Genomic DNA, 16810 nt, shown 5'->3' on the forward strand with positions numbered 1-16810 from the left:
GATATATTTGCTAAGTAGGGGGTCTTTTGTCTTTAATAACTTAACAAAATTTGACCTGATAATGTTAGAAAAGCTATGCAAGAGGTAATCTATCACAAAGAAAACAGTATCTGACTAACATTCTCCACTCATTTATGCATCAAAACAGGAAAGAGGGCGAGAGTGCTGGCTGAAATCTGGAAGTCTTTCTGCATCAATACAACTGCTAGCCAGGACACTCTGTCCTAGTCTATCTGAAAACATAGGCAGATTGAGCAGAGATCAATTAGGCTTGCAAAAGACAAGGAAGTGGGTGGATATAAGTGCAAAAACAGGAAATGCCTGAGCACCAGAAAATAAATATAGGATGCATAGTAGAGGCAAAATTAAAGACAAACAAGAAAAAGATACCACTTTGGAGAATGAATTCTTCCTAATTAAGCTGCCTGTTCTGTTGTTAGTTCTTTTAGGTTTGTCCTGGAGCAGGCTACAGTACCCGCCAAATGAAGTGAGGAAATAAATCAACAGGGCCAGACTAGTACCCAGAAACAGCCTGCTCCAGGACAAACACCACTGGTTGTCACCTATAGTTCCCAGCTCAAACCCATCCAACGTATCATCAGTGAGCTACAACCCATCCTGGAAAATGATACCTCTCTCTCAGAAGCCCTGGGTGGAAGACCTCTCCTTGCCTACAGACAGCCCCCCAACCTTAAACAACTTCTCACTTACAATCATGAATCGGCTAGCAGAGTCACCAGCACAGGTACCAGGCCCTGCAACAGACCCAGATGCCAGCTCTGCCCTTATATCTACCCAGGGAATACAATTACAGGACCCAATGGCATCAACTACACTGTCTCTGGCTCTTACAGCTGCTCATCCTCCAATGTGATATATGCCCTCATGTGCCAACAATGTCCATCTGCTCTGTACATTGGACAAACCAGCCAACCTCTACGCAAAAGAATAAATGGACACAAATCTGACATTAGAAATGGCAACGTCCAGAAACTAGTGGGAGAACACTTCAATCTACCAGGACATTCCATCAAAGACTTAAAGGTCACTGTAGTCCAACAGAAACCTTTCAAAAACAAAATCCAACGGGAAGCTGCTGAATTGGAATTCATATGTAAATTTGACTCTGTCAAGCTGGGACTGAATAGGGACTATGAATGGTTATCTCATTATCAGAGGTAACTGATTTCCTTAACAGAAGCAAACTGATCTCCATATCAGAAGGAGCAGTTTGCATCTCATCAGAAGGAGCTGTTTGCATCTACTCCGCCCTCCCCTTTCCTCCTCTATATCTGACCAGTTTCCTTTTGCCCTCCATGCATCTGACGAAGAGAACTTTGATTCTCGAAAGCTTATGCTACAATAAAATTGGTTAGTCTTAAAGGTGCTACTGGACTCTTTTTGATTATAAGTATGAGTGGCTTTATGTGTAGTACTTTACCTGTACAAACAGCAGAGTGATATTCTTAAAAATTCAGAGGGACTTGATTTTTATTTAAGAGGTAATAAAGGGAATGGAAAACTGTCGGAAGTCAACAGAAAAGGGGGGGGGGAGGGGGGTATTACAATATGATGGAAAGTTAACTGTGTATGTTTTTATATTTGTATAATGACCCATCCAATAAAAATTTTTAAAATGAAAAAAAATAGAGTAATATTCTTAAAAATTCAGAGGGACTTGATTCTGGCTAAACATACTTAAATGTACCTAACTGGAACTTCTATTTAAGTTATCAGATCTTCCCAGTTTTAATGTATTTTTATAATTCAGATGGAAGTTGATCATAACATCACTACACCAAATTTTGTTCAATTTTCAAAAATCATTTATATTCCTATCAAAATCTGGCCAGGGTCTCTCCTTCATACACATGCAGCTCTTCGGCACCACCTGTTATTGTTACAAGTAATAGTGCAAGTTAAAAATGGCTTGGCTAATGAGACAAAGGCTCATGTAAAGGGATAGCTAGGAGAAGCAGCATTTTTTCCCTATGCATAAGTGTGTTCAGTGCTCACGAAATCATGAGATACTGCCAGACGAGGGTTTCTTGACTTTTTCAATATGTATACATATTTTGTGTCTGTGCAAGAAAATATTTTTGAACAATGTTAAACGTCTTAATTTTTAAAAGGCATTCCATTAAAAAAGCTTCTGCCTGAAATGTTTAAGGCCTACTATCAGAATTATGCACAGCTATACCGCCTAACATTTTGCATTTGGCTCCGCTTCCCTGTGTCAGAATTCAAAGATGCTTGCAGGAAGAAAAATGCTGCTTGGGGGGGGGGGGGGCTGCTTTAGGTCATTTCTTTGTTATAAACAAGATGGAAGCCAAGACAAGAAACTATTTTTATTAATACAACAGCATTGTGCATTCTGTTATAAAAAGAGATGGTGAATGATACTGAGGGCTTAAAAGAGAATTGCTCTTTCAAAAGATATTGTTCTCCTTTGTTCTGTTCAGTATTTCTATCATCACTTTATATATCTACAATAAAAACTGAGGGGAGAAATCAACTTTCATGCTGCTCTTCATCTACACAGGATGTTACTGGCTGATTAAAATAGACCACATCCCAGTTGTTCCCTCTCCTTTGCGCCTTTAAAGCAAAAATGTTATGCACAACTCTTTCCATAGTGTGGTTTGTACTGTACCTAATTATGAACAGTTGTTAAGGAAGAGTTGTTTGATAAATACATGCAGAAGCAGAGTAAGATGGCTTCTTTGTAGTAAAAAAATAAACTGGTAAAGGAGATATGTGCATTTCCATATATAGTACACATAGGGTCTGTGTATGCCACACAATCTGGTATTGCAACTAGCCATTAGAAAAAAGTCTTTGGTGCCACAAGAGGATAATTTAGGCAAAATCAAGGAAAACTTAAAGAAAAAAACATTGTCACTGCATTGGCAAAGCATCAATGCACAATTTTAAATCTCTGAAAATCCAAATTCTGATTTTCCTCGGATAAAACAGATTAAATCAGAAGAATGCCCAGGAGATGCTCAGGAGAGAAATGGGCATATGAATAGTTCAAGAAGAAAGAAATAAGAAAAGGCTGAGAATGTGACCATTTTGTATGATGGCTAGGAAAATGGTTTCTCTAACATGTTATTATTCCCTTTTTTGTTTAAAATTTAACTTCACTGGATTAACTATTTTCCACTAGATTAACTATCTATACCCTAATATTTTAGTTTTGCAATAAATATGTTCTGCAATGATAAATAATAATCACATTAGAAAGCGAGAGAGAATTTGTTAAGGCTTTCGAACAGGCAGGTAGAAGGATGGCCATCTGAAAGCCATTTCACCGTCTAAAAACAGGCAGCTGTGAACACAGAAATTTGAGACTTCTGAGTGGTGGTCAGCTGGGCATGACTGGAAGCTTCAGTGTCCCCTTAACGACAGCATATCCTGGACTGCATGTTGGGAAGCGGCGCTAGCACTGGAGTTATAAAATGTGGCACTGAAACCATTAACAGGAGTTCTGTGGCATCTTACAGCCTAACAAAATTTGATTTCACTGTAAGCTTTTCAGGACTAGAGTTCAATTCTTCAGATGGTGCATCCTCACCATGCTGTCATTTTATGTAGATTGTTTTTAAAAATAGTGTTAAGAAAGCACAGAGGGGTATAATTATTTAAAATTAAAATCTAGACAGATTTTTGGCTAGTATACAAAAGAAAAGTTTATGCCAGAATGCAATTTTGCTAGTCATTCAGTTACAAGGCTCCTGTTCATTTTTGGTTCAAAAGATTATCACGGCTATACCTACAAGTTATTATACTCAGCAATATCCTTCAGACATATTTATTCACCCCTTTTTTTCCAACTGAACTTCCTTCTTTGTTCCCTCATAATGTATCTTATTATTAAGCCTGTGTGAAGTAACTGCTTTATTTTTTTAAGTTTTGTGTAGTGGCTAATGAATAAATAACTAGAAACCAACAGGGGGAACCCTTCTGGAAGAAATCAACTAATCTATGTACAAGCACAAATAATATACAATTTTTAACAATATTTTTAATTTTTTATAAATATAAATTATTAAAGTGCAAACTGCTCCAAGTGTTATGAATAAACAACCATTCCAATAAATACCATAATAATTACAGTAATAAATACAAGAATAATCAATCCACAGTCCTTCCAGTATACAAAAATATCCACAATAGTTACAATTTATAACGTAGTCCAACTGGTGAGGAAGAAGTTCAACAGGTAAGTAGAATAAGAAACCAGTTCAGCTTTGCCAGCTTGTAGAATTCCGTTTTGTCCAACACTTCTTCACAGGCTCATAACAATATAATAGACATCCAAATACTCATATGGTCTATTCTTTCATGATCACCTAGTTGGTGCAACAATCCAACGGGCTAGAGCTGCTCTAGAACTGTTGGACGAAACAGGATTCTACAAGCTGGCAAAGCCCGTAGGCTCAGTTATGTAGCTTTTAGACCAGTGGGACCTTCTTGTTCTGAGTCCATATCACTGGACATTCTTGGTTGTCAATATATATATCCACACCTAGAAGAAACAAGTGGTAGCAAAATTACAATGGTGAATGATTGAACTGGTTTCTTCTTCTACTTACCTGTGGAATTTCTTCATCACCAGTTGGACTACATTATAAATTGTACCTATTGTGGTTATTTTTGTAGACTGGAAGAACTGTGTCACAAATACAAATAATGGTTCAAGTGAGCTTTTCTGTATAATGTGTGAAAGTGGTCAAAGATTAATGCAGTCTCATACTTAATGAAAACATGGAAGGAGAAGAATAATGTGTGATGTGGAAGCAATAGTTGCACTGGGGGCTGATTCTTTTTTTTTAAAGGTGGGGGGAGGCCATCTGCCCATCAGGAGAAGTCCCAGTGGTCATAATGCCCACTCCGCCCCTGAGTGGGATGTTTGTTATCCGTTACTCAGGTTAAACTAAGCTTATGCTTTGCCGACAACCTCCTTAGAAGCAAAGTCAAGAAGTACAGCAACTTTGTAATAAGTTGTTCATTGACAAATGTACATACCGGTCTTTTCTTGTATACCAAATATATAAAATGAAGAAGGTTGACAAGCAGGAATACTATATTCCAGACTAGTATATCCAAGGCACAGCGGAAAAGTGTTGCCCAGATGATAAAAAGTGCACATCCTGCCAAAATAAAGTTGTATCTCAAAAGATGACTTGTACACACACATAAAACAGAAGGCTACAACTAGTTTCTCACCCACTCACATCCCAGTTAGGGGATATAATAAAAAGTTCCTTTTACAATTGAATGTTTTACATTTGAAGAGGAACTACACCTTTCTTAAGTTCATTAACTTCAATAGAAGGGTGTAATTCCACATAGGATTGCTTTGTTCATTTCCTTCTACCATCAACATCAGTGCAATATAACAATCTCCATTTAAAAACAATGATTTTGCTCATCCACAGCCCTTCTGTAGGAGTAGCGGTGAAATGTTTGCACAATCCATTCATACATGCAACACAGAGTGCAACAAAATCATAACTATTTATAAAGTTCTGAGAGACCTCTTCCCTTAGAAGATGGAGCAAGGGTACATAAACCATAATATGGACACACTACATATTACACTAAAGGCAGGAGCTGAAGTTTGTTCATACTTCCCTCCATGTCCAAAGTGGGCATGACCGCGAAGGATATGAATGAACCTAACTGTGCATGCTATCTTCTCTTATTCTATACTCATACTTGTACTTCCCTTACTCTATACTCATAACTTTTCGAAATATGAAAAGTTTTAAAAGAAGCTTCTGATGTGACATGAATAACAACAACAACAATAACAACTGAACTTACATACTGCTCTTCTAGACAGATTAGTGCCTCACCCAGAGCGGTGAACAAGTTAGTGTTATTATCATCCCCAGAATACATCTGGGGAGCTGGGGCTGAGAGGAGTGGCTTACCCAAGGTTACCTCCTGAGCTCACGGCAGTAGTGGGATTCAAACCAGTAGAGTGCTGATTCACAGCTGAACCACTTAACCACTGTGTATTATTCCAATATTTTTAGTAAGACAGAAAAAAACTATTAAGCAAACAAACTTTTAGATACCCCTAAAAGAACTATGTACTCTAGTAAACTGTCAAGAGAGAAAAGAGTCCAGTTGCACGATTAAGACTAACCAACTTTACTGTAGCATAAGCTTTTGAGAACCACAGCTCTCTTCATCAGATACATCTGATGAAGAGAGCTGTGGTTCTCAAAAGCTTATGCTAAAGTAAAGATGGTTAGTGTTAAAGATGCTACTTGACTCTTTTCTATTTTGCTACTGCAGACTAACACAGCTAATTCCTCTGGATCTAGGTCAAGAGAAATACATTACTTGGCCTACCTATTGTTAGCATGGCTCGTAAGACAATCATATGAAGATTAAAAGTGGTTGGAATAACTAATCCAATGGCAAAACAAATATTAGCCATATGAAAAACCAGATGGTGAATCTCTCTCCAGTTTTCACACACAGTTTCATTCAAAGGCACAGTAGTGGCATTTCTGAAGTCAAGAGAAAAACTCAGAGGGGTCACTGTGATTGAACTGGCTTGTGAAGGGTTCATCTTAAAGTCACCTGTTAAAAAATTGAAAAATTAGATAAGAAACAAGGAAAAATTAAGTTTCAAACTTGTAGCAGTTTTATTTGACAACAAATCCAAAAGTATCTGCGATATAAATCTTTAGGTCAGATACAGTTAAACATTCTTACATTTAATACTGTGAAAGAATGCCCTTGTGTATATACAGTTTTATATTTTTAATTTAATTTTGATTTATATCTTGTCTTTACTGTGGATCCAAAGCATCTTACATCATTCTCTTATCCTCCATTTTATCCTTACAAAATCCCTGTGAGGTAGATTAGGCTAAGCGTGTGTGACTGGCCAAAGGTTACCCAAGAAGAACCCCTGGCAAAGCAGGGATTTCAGTCTTTACCTCTCAGATCCTAGTCCAACATTCTAACCACTACACAACAGTGGCTTTTAATAAACATTTTACTTCTTACTAAAATAAAACTTTCAGGGCTGTCTCAATGCTTTTTGGTGCCCAAAACAGAAACTACAAATGGTTATCCCAGGCATATACAAAATGCACCTAGGAAGGCAGCCAGTGTGAAGATGCAAGACTTCAGTGCATAAAGTAGTCATTTGCATGGAGAGCTTCATCTTATCTATCCCACACCTATCAAACTGCCATGGAGCCATGGCAGTACTACTAAATATAGCACTATTACTACAATGCAGATAGGATGAGGCAAAATACTGCACATTTTTTCTGTCAGCCAACTTTTAAGTGCAACAGATATAAATTTACCTTATCTTCAAAATGGCGTAAGAACAGATAACACCTCTGACTCCTCCACAAAACTGACCATGCAAGGACATCAGCAAGGAATAGTTCTTAGATACAAGATTAGTCTCTGCAATATGTTCCCATTATTAACAGCGTTATGTTTTATTTGATAATGTTGCAACTTGTTAATGTACAGGTTAGATCTATTCACCACTCATAGCACTGCCATCATTCAACAAAGAGGCCTCATATGATCAACTTTTTAGACAATAAAAAGGACGACAGAACAGAAACAAATGAGAATGTGGTTTTTACTGTTTTTTGAGTGTGTTATGCCTGCTGCCTACTCATTACTGAAGTGGCAACATGTAAAAAGACTTGATAACATAGCTTCTTAAAATCTCATTGCTGCAGCTGGGGCAACACTGACACGGAAGGTACCATGTTGATGGCTTCTTGTCCCAGTCTGTGGATTCTTATGTTACATTACAGAGAGAAGTCATATTGCATGCTGTTGTAGCTACTATTGCTACTGATGGAACCTAAAGATCCAGCTCTTGGCTAAGGCCTGTAACAGTCATTTCTGAGAATGTACAGTTGAAACATTGGACTCTGCTGCCTAGCAGCAATGCAGAAGCACCTTCCTCTGCTTTCTGACATTTACAAGCAGAGAACTGGTTTACTACTTAAAGGGCAGGGTCATTCAGTTGGGAGTTTTCTTACAGTCCAGATAAACATGTCTGAATTAATTTGTCCCTAGCCAAGTGCAAGTATGACTACCATGTTAAATATTTAATTCTCATATCTCAAAAAAGGTAAGTCTTGAAACCCACAGGAAAAATATACTTGAACTCAAGAACACATCAAAATATCATTCAATGTTAATGGCATATCAGAAGCTAAAGCACCTTTTCACTTCCGTAATAAGAGCTTACCTAGTGAGTTATTTTCCACTTTCCCTGTCAAACATAATCATTCACACAAAATGTAAGAGAAGCTCAAAGGCACTTTTAAGTCTGCAATGCACTCTCTAGAACTCTGTCAGACTTACTTCCAAGAAAACATTCATAGGGTAGCTAGCAAGACTGTTTTCACTCAAAGATACAAATCACTGAGACAAACTAAACACAATACAAGAGACGTGTAGACAGTCTCCCAGTTGATTTTTTTGTTTGTTGCTTTACTGCAGGTGTTCAAGCTCCAAAGAAGAGGCCAAAAGCTGCATGACATGGGAGAAAGAGGTGCCTGATCCTTTCCCCACAGACTCTTTCCAACTGAAGTCTCTCCTGGCTGGTTTTCTCTCTGCAGTACAAGGTATTGGAGAGAGGTGGGGACAAGAGAAAGACTTTGGCTGGGAAAACAGTCTGTGGGGAAATGCACCTTTCCCCATATTACCACTGCTCTGCAAACTGGGCCCCTATGATTGCAATTGAGAGAAACGCTCTAATCTCCAATGAAGTGAAACACTACAGCATGAGGTTTACAGTTCTTTGAACAGCAGGATTTGAGTCCTGTGGCAGCTTAGAGATCAACAAGATTTTCAGAGTGTAAGCTTTCAAGAGCCAGAGCTGTTAGTCTCTAAGATGCCACTGGACTCAAATCCTGCTGTTCTACTGCAGACCAACACAGCTATCCACCTAACACTTCTTGAGCATTTTAAGTACTTCAGATGTACTGGCTGCACACAACAGGTACAGACCTTGTTTCTTAAAGGTAAGAAACAAGTTGGGGGAGACATATCCTGGTGTTTCAACACTCATGAAATATTGAAAATATTGCATTCTATCACATGTATACACATTGTCAAGAAGGGTTCCAGTACTAACTATGGTCTGTTTTGTGGCACCTGGCTTTCTGTTGCTGAAAAAAAAGGTCCTTATAAATAGCTGGTTTTGTCCTGTGAATAGAAAAAACATGATATTAGAATAAAATTAACTTTTATCAAGTTGCTGTAGCAGTATAATTCTTAATTCATTATTGACATGATTTATTGAAAAAGGGGTACCTCCACCTAGAATGTGATTGGCAAAATATTTTTTGTGTGTCAGATTGCATGTTGTCTTGTTTGTTAATAAATATAAAATAAGACAAAAGGTGGACACTTTACAAACAGAACTTTTGAGCCACTGTAGGAAGGGGAAGCATATTTTACATAAATTAATATAGGTCTACATACATGCAGTTTCTTGGGGCTGACCTGGAAATACAGTTCCAAGTCCATCCTAAAACATGGTCCTGAAATAGACCATTACAAGAGAAGGCAGTACTCCCTAGATAGCAACTTAAAGGATCTGAGAAAGGGCTTTGTAGGATAATAACCAGACTTAAATGGTTCCCACAGAGGGCAAGATAAAACACCTCAGGATAGCAGAACCTGGGAATGCTAACAATGAAACCCTAAGTAAAGCGACACCCATCTAAGTCCAGTGAAGGGAAGGGGCTTAAAAAGGGTAATACTATTTAGGATTGCACTCATAACACTTTTCTGGAATAAAATGATACTTCTTTCCAATTAACCTATTTGGGATTGCTCCCTTATTCTTTCTCCATTCTGCCATCCCCCCAAAGAAATGTACTGAACCAGAGAAGGGGTACTCAAGGTAGGCAGAGTGGATAGGAAGGAAGAAATGGCGGCAGATGTCAAGAGCATATTCCTATTTGAATGGAGAAGGATTTAGCTTAAATTGTATGAAGCCATAATAAATAAGGGTTTATTTTTGAGAATGTGTGGAGTGCTCTGCTGCTGTTGAAACAAGAGGTTAGAATCGAGTTCAAACCCTCTTCAGCCATGGAGCTCTGTGGATGATGACCTTGGGCCAATCACGCTCCCAGTCTGAATACTGGGTTGCTGTGAAGATAAAATGGAGGGCCACTCATGCCTCTCCTAATGTTCTTTAAAGAAGTAGGCGGCTAAAGAGTGCCCACACCCACCCACACACCTATGCTAAGCACGAACTCAACCCCAAAGTCTTTTCTCACGTTGGGACCAGGGTGAGGGCGGTTTTAGATACAGAGGAGTTAGCCGTGTTAGTCTGTAGTAGCAAAATCAGAAAGAGTCCAGTAGCACCTTTAAGACTAACCAATTTTATTGTAGCATAAGCTTTCGAGAATCACAGTTCTCTTCGTCAGATGCATGGAGGGCATTTCTTTTTGCCCTCCATGCATCTGACGAAGAGAACCGTGATTCTCGAAAGCTTATGCTACAATAAAATTGGTTAGTCTTACAGGTGCTACTGGACTCTTTTTGATTTAAATAGTTTTTGCACAGTTGGAAACGACAATAGAGGGCCTGGAGAACCATTTCCACCAGCACCGCTAAAAGTTAAAGGCAGGGTTTGCCGCCAGGTCGCCTTCCCCACTTCGCAACGAACCGCGGCACTTCACTTGGAAATGCAAGGTGCAGGGAGGGGCCGCGAAGGCGCGCAGGAAATGCGAGGCTGCGCCTGCCGAAGAAGGCGCTCCTGCGAGGTCGGCGGAACCGCTGCCCGAACATCTCCTCCCTCCTTCGACCTGCGAGCCGCTCAAGAGCTCTTCGAAACTAGGAGCGGCCTCAGGGCGCCGCCGCCGCCGCCAGCCTGCAGCTGTCCTTTCGCCCGTCCGGCCCCCAGCTGTTCTCGTGCGCGGCACCCGCATACCCCCTTCAGCGCCCTTGCCCAGCGCCTCTCCACAGTCTCACCTGTCTCCCCGCCGTTGCCTTCTGCTTCCCGGGCTGTACCTTCGGAGCGTCTCTGTCCCAAAACGACTGGTAAAGCCGGCCGGGGGTGGGAGCGGGAAACGCTCCACCTAGAGCAGTTGCGGGTGCCCTTTCGCCCCTCTGCGCCAGCTAGAGGAACCTGTGTGAAAAGCTGGCGGCTGCCGAGCCGAGCTTTTGACTAAAATAGGCATCGGACAGGCGGCGCCAGCTCACTCGACGCCTCAACTCGGGAGGGACAGGCGAGCCAAGCGGCTGCAGAGCGCAAGCGCTTCTCGCCGTGAACACCCCTTCCCCGGCCTCCAGACAGTAGGGAGGCTGTTGAAGGGGGCGGGGGCGTTGAGGTTGTCTGGTTCTTATGGGTAACAAATTCAGAGGCGTTTAAAAACCAGGCACTTGGAACTCGGTTTGCATGGTAGGGGCTCAACACCGGAACCTGGGAGAGTTAAAAAGTACCTCTGAGCATGTACTGAGGGATTTCCTCTCACCCCGCCTAAGACCATTTTATCCTTGATCGTCCGGGTGAGGATTTAGTTGCAAGGCTTTACATGATGCTGTTTCCAGCAACTTGTTGGTTTTAAACTGTGGTTGTGAGGGAAAAGGCAAGGAATATGTTCTAAAACACTTTCTTCTTAATGTGCATTCTGACTAACTTGTAGGATTGCCAACCTCCTGGTGCAGTTTGGAAACTTGGATGAATTACAGTTGATCTCCTAACAACAGCGATCAGTTATCCTGGAGATAATCGCTACTTTGGAGGATGGACTCTACAGCATTATAGGCCACTGAATTTCTTCTCTTCCCCAACCCTTCCTGTCCCCAAACCTCCAGGAATTTCCCAACCAAAGATGGCAACTCTGCTAACTTGGAATGGGTAGTTGGGCTAAGCCACAGGGAGCTGAGTTGTTATGAAGAGAACCCACCATCATGGGATGGATTCATGCTTTGGACACACTGCAGAATTTGGTTTTGTTTCATACAGAAGTATATAACTTTAACTGTCTTCTTCTTTATCCACCTTTACCTTTAAAACTGCCAATCCTTTCATTTGTCACACTTCTGGGAATAATGCTCACATTACCACAATCCGCTGGCTGCTGTGCTGAGGAATAAGGCTATCCACATTTGGGAGAAGAAGTCGCCTTTCCTTTTGCTGATCATTAATGTTTATCAGTTCATGTTCTTCATCTTCTTCAATTATAAAATTAACAAGGACTTTCCCCCCAGAGAAACTAACTGTGATCCTATGCAGAGTTACTTGAATCTAAACCTTTGCATTTCAGAGGGATTAGACTGGAGTAAACTCCATACAGGAATGTACTGCAAATCACCTCTTTCAGATTCCCAACACATTTATGTGTAGAGAACATTCATCCATGTAATCATGTTCTCTTCATCTTAAACTAATCCTTCTGTTATTTTATGCTGACTTTCTACAATACATGTGCAGCACAGAGCGCAAATCACATTCCTGTTCATTTTATTTTTGCTTGCCTGAAAGAACTTAGTTCTTTAAAAAATAAATAAATCCATTACTATATACTGAATAGAGCCCAGGTTCTGTACAAATATGAGAACAATCCAAAGCAAGGTGCTGTCTGACCACTGATTTGTGGATCAGTACCAGACTGCAGAGTGTTTTTAGATGCTTCAAAGGCAGAGGATTAGCTCTGTGTATTTTCCTGTCTTCCCAGCACCAATATGTTAAGCTGTTCTCCTGAAGAAGTTAATTGCAATCCTAGCCGGAATGAAGAGACAGACACAGGTTTGGAACTAAAGGGCTGTTTATTAACATAACTTTAAACATAAACCATGGCAAGGGTCAACTAAGTGGTACAGGTCAAGCCCCAGGTATAGGCCATCCCTGGAATGGCTGCAACCTGGCTGGCCTGGCAAATGGACCCCCCCCCCCATCAAGCACCTAACGCCCCAGTCGTACAGCATGAGGGAAGACCTTGTCCCTGGGGATCCCCACAAGCATCTGCCCATGCTATGGTAGACAACACAAACATACTGCACTGTTGGCAGACCCTGTTTCCCCACCCATGGGGAAGCGCCTCTGGGTGTTCACCGTTGAGCGAAGCAACGGGCTGGGACAACGGAGCCACCTCTACAAGCATATGGCTCCGCCCCAGCCAAAACCCCGTATGCTCGGGAAGGGAGTCTGTCTCTCCCTCCAGGCAGGGCTGCAAAGGATGGTTCCTGGCTGAGACAACCACACTGCTGCCAGGAGAGCCAAATTCTCCAGGCAGAACTATTAAATGCATGCCATTGTACTGATAAAAGAGCAAAAACCCACATAGGAAGAGTGCACTTGTAGAAAACTTGTATCTAGCTGCTGGGAGGAAAAAATACATTCATGTCCTAAGTCCACATAGCAAGGTCAGAAAGGTATGTTACATCGATATAATGTTGCATTACATGGCGCAGGACTTTAACTGTGCTAGGGCTCCATCCCAGAATTTGTTTTCTGGGTTCAGCTCCAAAACAGTGATAACAAAGAAAATAGCATAGCTGAGCATGTCCAAAGTGAATTTCCACCACCACTGAGTAACTAGAATTTTTATGCATATTTGCATTTCAATTCACTTTCAGTCGCATTTAAATCACTTGAAATTGTGCATTTGAAACTGCATTTTCAATCACTTTCAATAGCATTTCAATTTGCTTTCAGTGGAATATATCTAGGTAGACATAAGATGGGAGCCTAGCAGTGTGATCCTGAGACTGCTCAAAAGCCAGCCCTGCTGATGGAGTTTACTCCAAAGTAAATGTATGTAAGATTATAATCTAGCAGCCTAATACTATGCAAGTCTACTCAGAAGTAAGTCCTACTGTGATCAGTTGGATCTAAAGTTGCTACTGTGCCACTTACCTAGAAATAAACCTCGATTTTAGTGCGGGCCATCTCAATTTAGTGGTGCCTACTTCTGAGGAAACATAGAAGGTCAGATAGCTATTATTGTTAGGTAATCAGTGTCAATCAGCCTCTCATCTCATAACAACATTTTGCAGTGGACATGCAACACCCAGAATTTTGGGGGAGGAAATCGTGTGATTTTTGTATTGACTTTGCATATTATAGATGGGGGAAGGGGTCTGATTTCTTTATTCTGTTGAAAAAGACCCTTCTGCTATCCAAAGCACAATTAACAACAAAGCCCAGGATACAAGAGAGATTTTGGCCTCCGTGTTTAACAATACTGTTCTCCCAAATGGAAACCTTAGCCTTTTGTTGTGGAAGATGGAGCAAAAAGGAGCACCAAGACTGCAAGGGAGATCCCATTTCCTGTAGAATGTTAGTTTTAGTTGGCATTTTAAGGCTAGGAGGAACAATAGAATTGTAGTTTCAAAAAAATATAATCTTGGTGATGCTGCTGCCCACAACCAATAGCACCCTAAAGTTGTTGGTTTTTTTACTATATGTTAAGTTAACATATATTTTACATGACTGAGCAAAACCAGCCTATTACTTTTCATCAACCATTGAAGAGGTAAGTGCAGTTTGGGTCTCCTAAAGGCACTGGCCATTTCACATGACTTTTAAGTTGACATTTTTGTACAGTTTTATATTTTTAATTCACTAATATCAGTTTTTTGTTTATATAGTAAGATAACAGGCCAAAAAATCTATATCTATTACTTTCTCAGTATTAAATGGTTTAAATACAACAACAATTTATACTACATATATTTTTCTGTTACTTGATTAAATGCCCAGTATTTAGAATTTTCACACAAAATTATTTGATAAGACAGGTTGTAATAGTTTTACAATTAACATAATCTGTATTGAACAAACAACACATATCATTGCCATGACCAAATTTGCCCAAAGAACTGAAACAGAAACACAGGCAGGAATTTTTGATTCACATATACTAACTTTAAAATCTGAAACTAAAATAGCTCATTTCATTAATTTAAATACAGAACATCAAAAAGTTAATTTGTTTAATAGATTTTGTGATTTTTTTTCTGTCATAAACACCTAATCTGTTATTGGTCTCTGACAGCACTTTGTTCTTTTCTGTTTCATATAAGCCGGTTCCAGGCAGCATGTCTTCATCATTTTTCTTTTTTAGTTTGTTTTATCTAATTTTTTAGTTTGTTTTGTCTAATTTTTCTTCTTCCAGTTTTTCTTCAGTTACATCTTAGAAGAGTTGCTACCCCTGACACCATTTCTTAGCATGTATGTTATCTTCATTGCCCTTCACATTTTGCTTCAATCCGTGTCTATCTAAATAATTGTTAATAATTGTAATAATAATATGCTACTTTCATGCACTTGTTAGGTATTTGCCAATAGAATTGCTGGTGCCTATAAAAGCTTTTTTTAACAGCAGGGGATAAAACTATTAAAGTTTTAATCTATGTCAGGAAAATTAAACCAGTGCATGATATTATTCACAGTAGGCACCAAACATTTGTCTAGGAGAAAGGATCAACATGTCTCATTAATGCAAAACCAATAAATAACCATTTGAAAGTTTTGTCTTTATAGCTATTACATTGTTGTAGCAAATGCAAGTTTTAATTCTAGCATTTCTGAGTATCTTGCACATTATCTTTTTGAGTTTTCCACCACAAATAAAAAATATTTAACCTTGATTTAATGAAGCCTGGCTACTTTTCACCCAGCCCAATTACTTTATCTTCATCGAGGTGTCTTGATAGCAGGTATATATTAGTCAAATTGTAATATTACACAGAGAGACACTTCTTACAAGGTTAACATAATTAACTACCGTTGCCAGTAGGGATTAGAGATGGGCATGATCAGCATTACGATAGAAAAATACCCACGATAATGGCATTTGCGCAATCGGGACCCGGCGGATCGGTGCCGTCCACAGCGACCGATCCAGCGTTCGGGGGGGGCTTCATCGGGGCTTGATTCGGGCCATCGGGATCTGATCGGGGATGCAGACAATCAGGTGCCAGTAATCTATTCCAGGGACAACGGAGCCAGGGGAATGCCTGAGCTGTGTTTGCCCTCCTTCTGTCGCCCAGGAAACCCAAATGGAAGCCCAGCTTTCCTTGATTAGCAGGGCTTCCTTCCAACCACGGAGCAGCAACACACTCACCAGTTGGGAGAAGAGACCCAGGGGAGGGAGGGGGAAGGGGGTGTTCTGTAGCCATGGGCACTCCAAAGGTTTTTTGCTTTTTAAAAAAATGTGGCTTTGTAGGAGGAATGGCTGTTTTTCTGTCTGTCGCTCTCTTGTTTTTAACCTGCTTTTAAAACACTGTATTTTGTGGGAAAACCTCATTCACGGCTCTGTGTATGTAAAATATGCTTTTGGAAGACTGGCTGCTTGCTTTTAAAATCTGGTGGAGAGGAATGGAGGATTCTGTCCCTGCTTTTTTAAAAAGCTGGCTGAAACATGTTGACGGGGTGTGTCTCTATTTGGAGAGGCAGGCACAGGTCAAAAACTTTTTTCCTCCTCTGCTCTGTGTGTGTGTGAACGTCCCCTCCCTGAGGGGAGGTGGCTCGTCGCTGGGTTAAAAACTCCCCCCCCCCTGCTCTGTGTGTGTGTGTGTGTGAACGTCTCCTCCCTGAGGGGAGGCAGCTCATCGCCGCCTGCCCGTGCCCACCGGGCCCAGCAGTCGCCGCCACCACCCACCTTCCCACATAGCTGGGAACAGCTGGGCGCCCCTCCGCTTTGGCCTCCCTGATCCAATCCACGGATCAGCAACAGGAGATGATTGGTGTGGATTGGTGATTTGGGGTCGTTGCCAGGGCCTATCCCCGATTAGCTTGATTGGTAATTTTTTTTGGATCGTGCCCACCTCTAAT

General features: G+C 40.6%; 1 protein-coding gene across 3 annotated transcripts in view; it reads right to left on the reverse strand.

Annotated features, from left to right (window-relative positions):
* Window positions 1–16810, reverse strand: part of BVES (blood vessel epicardial substance) — a 66820-nt gene that overhangs the window by 14890 nt on the left and 35120 nt on the right. Inside the window, exons 1-4 of one of the 3 annotated variants that reach the window (XM_054976716.1) lie at window positions 10999–11217; window positions 9169–9219; window positions 6370–6603; window positions 5032–5156 (exon numbers count right to left, since the gene is read on the reverse strand). In XM_054976716.1, the coding sequence (XP_054832691.1) occupies window positions 5032–5156; window positions 6370–6592 (348 nt within the window). In that variant the 5' untranslated portion in view covers window positions 6593–6603; window positions 9169–9219; window positions 10999–11217. Of the gene's footprint in view, window positions 1–5031; window positions 5157–6369; window positions 6604–9148; window positions 9220–10998; window positions 11218–16810 lie in introns of those variants that run through there. The other 2 variants (XM_054976709.1, XM_054976723.1) reach the window with 2 other exon arrangements.

Source organism: Eublepharis macularius, chromosome 1 (genome assembly GCF_028583425.1).
Source record: "Eublepharis macularius isolate TG4126 chromosome 1, MPM_Emac_v1.0, whole genome shotgun sequence".
NCBI classification, from domain to species: domain Eukaryota; kingdom Metazoa; phylum Chordata; class Lepidosauria; order Squamata; family Eublepharidae; genus Eublepharis; species Eublepharis macularius.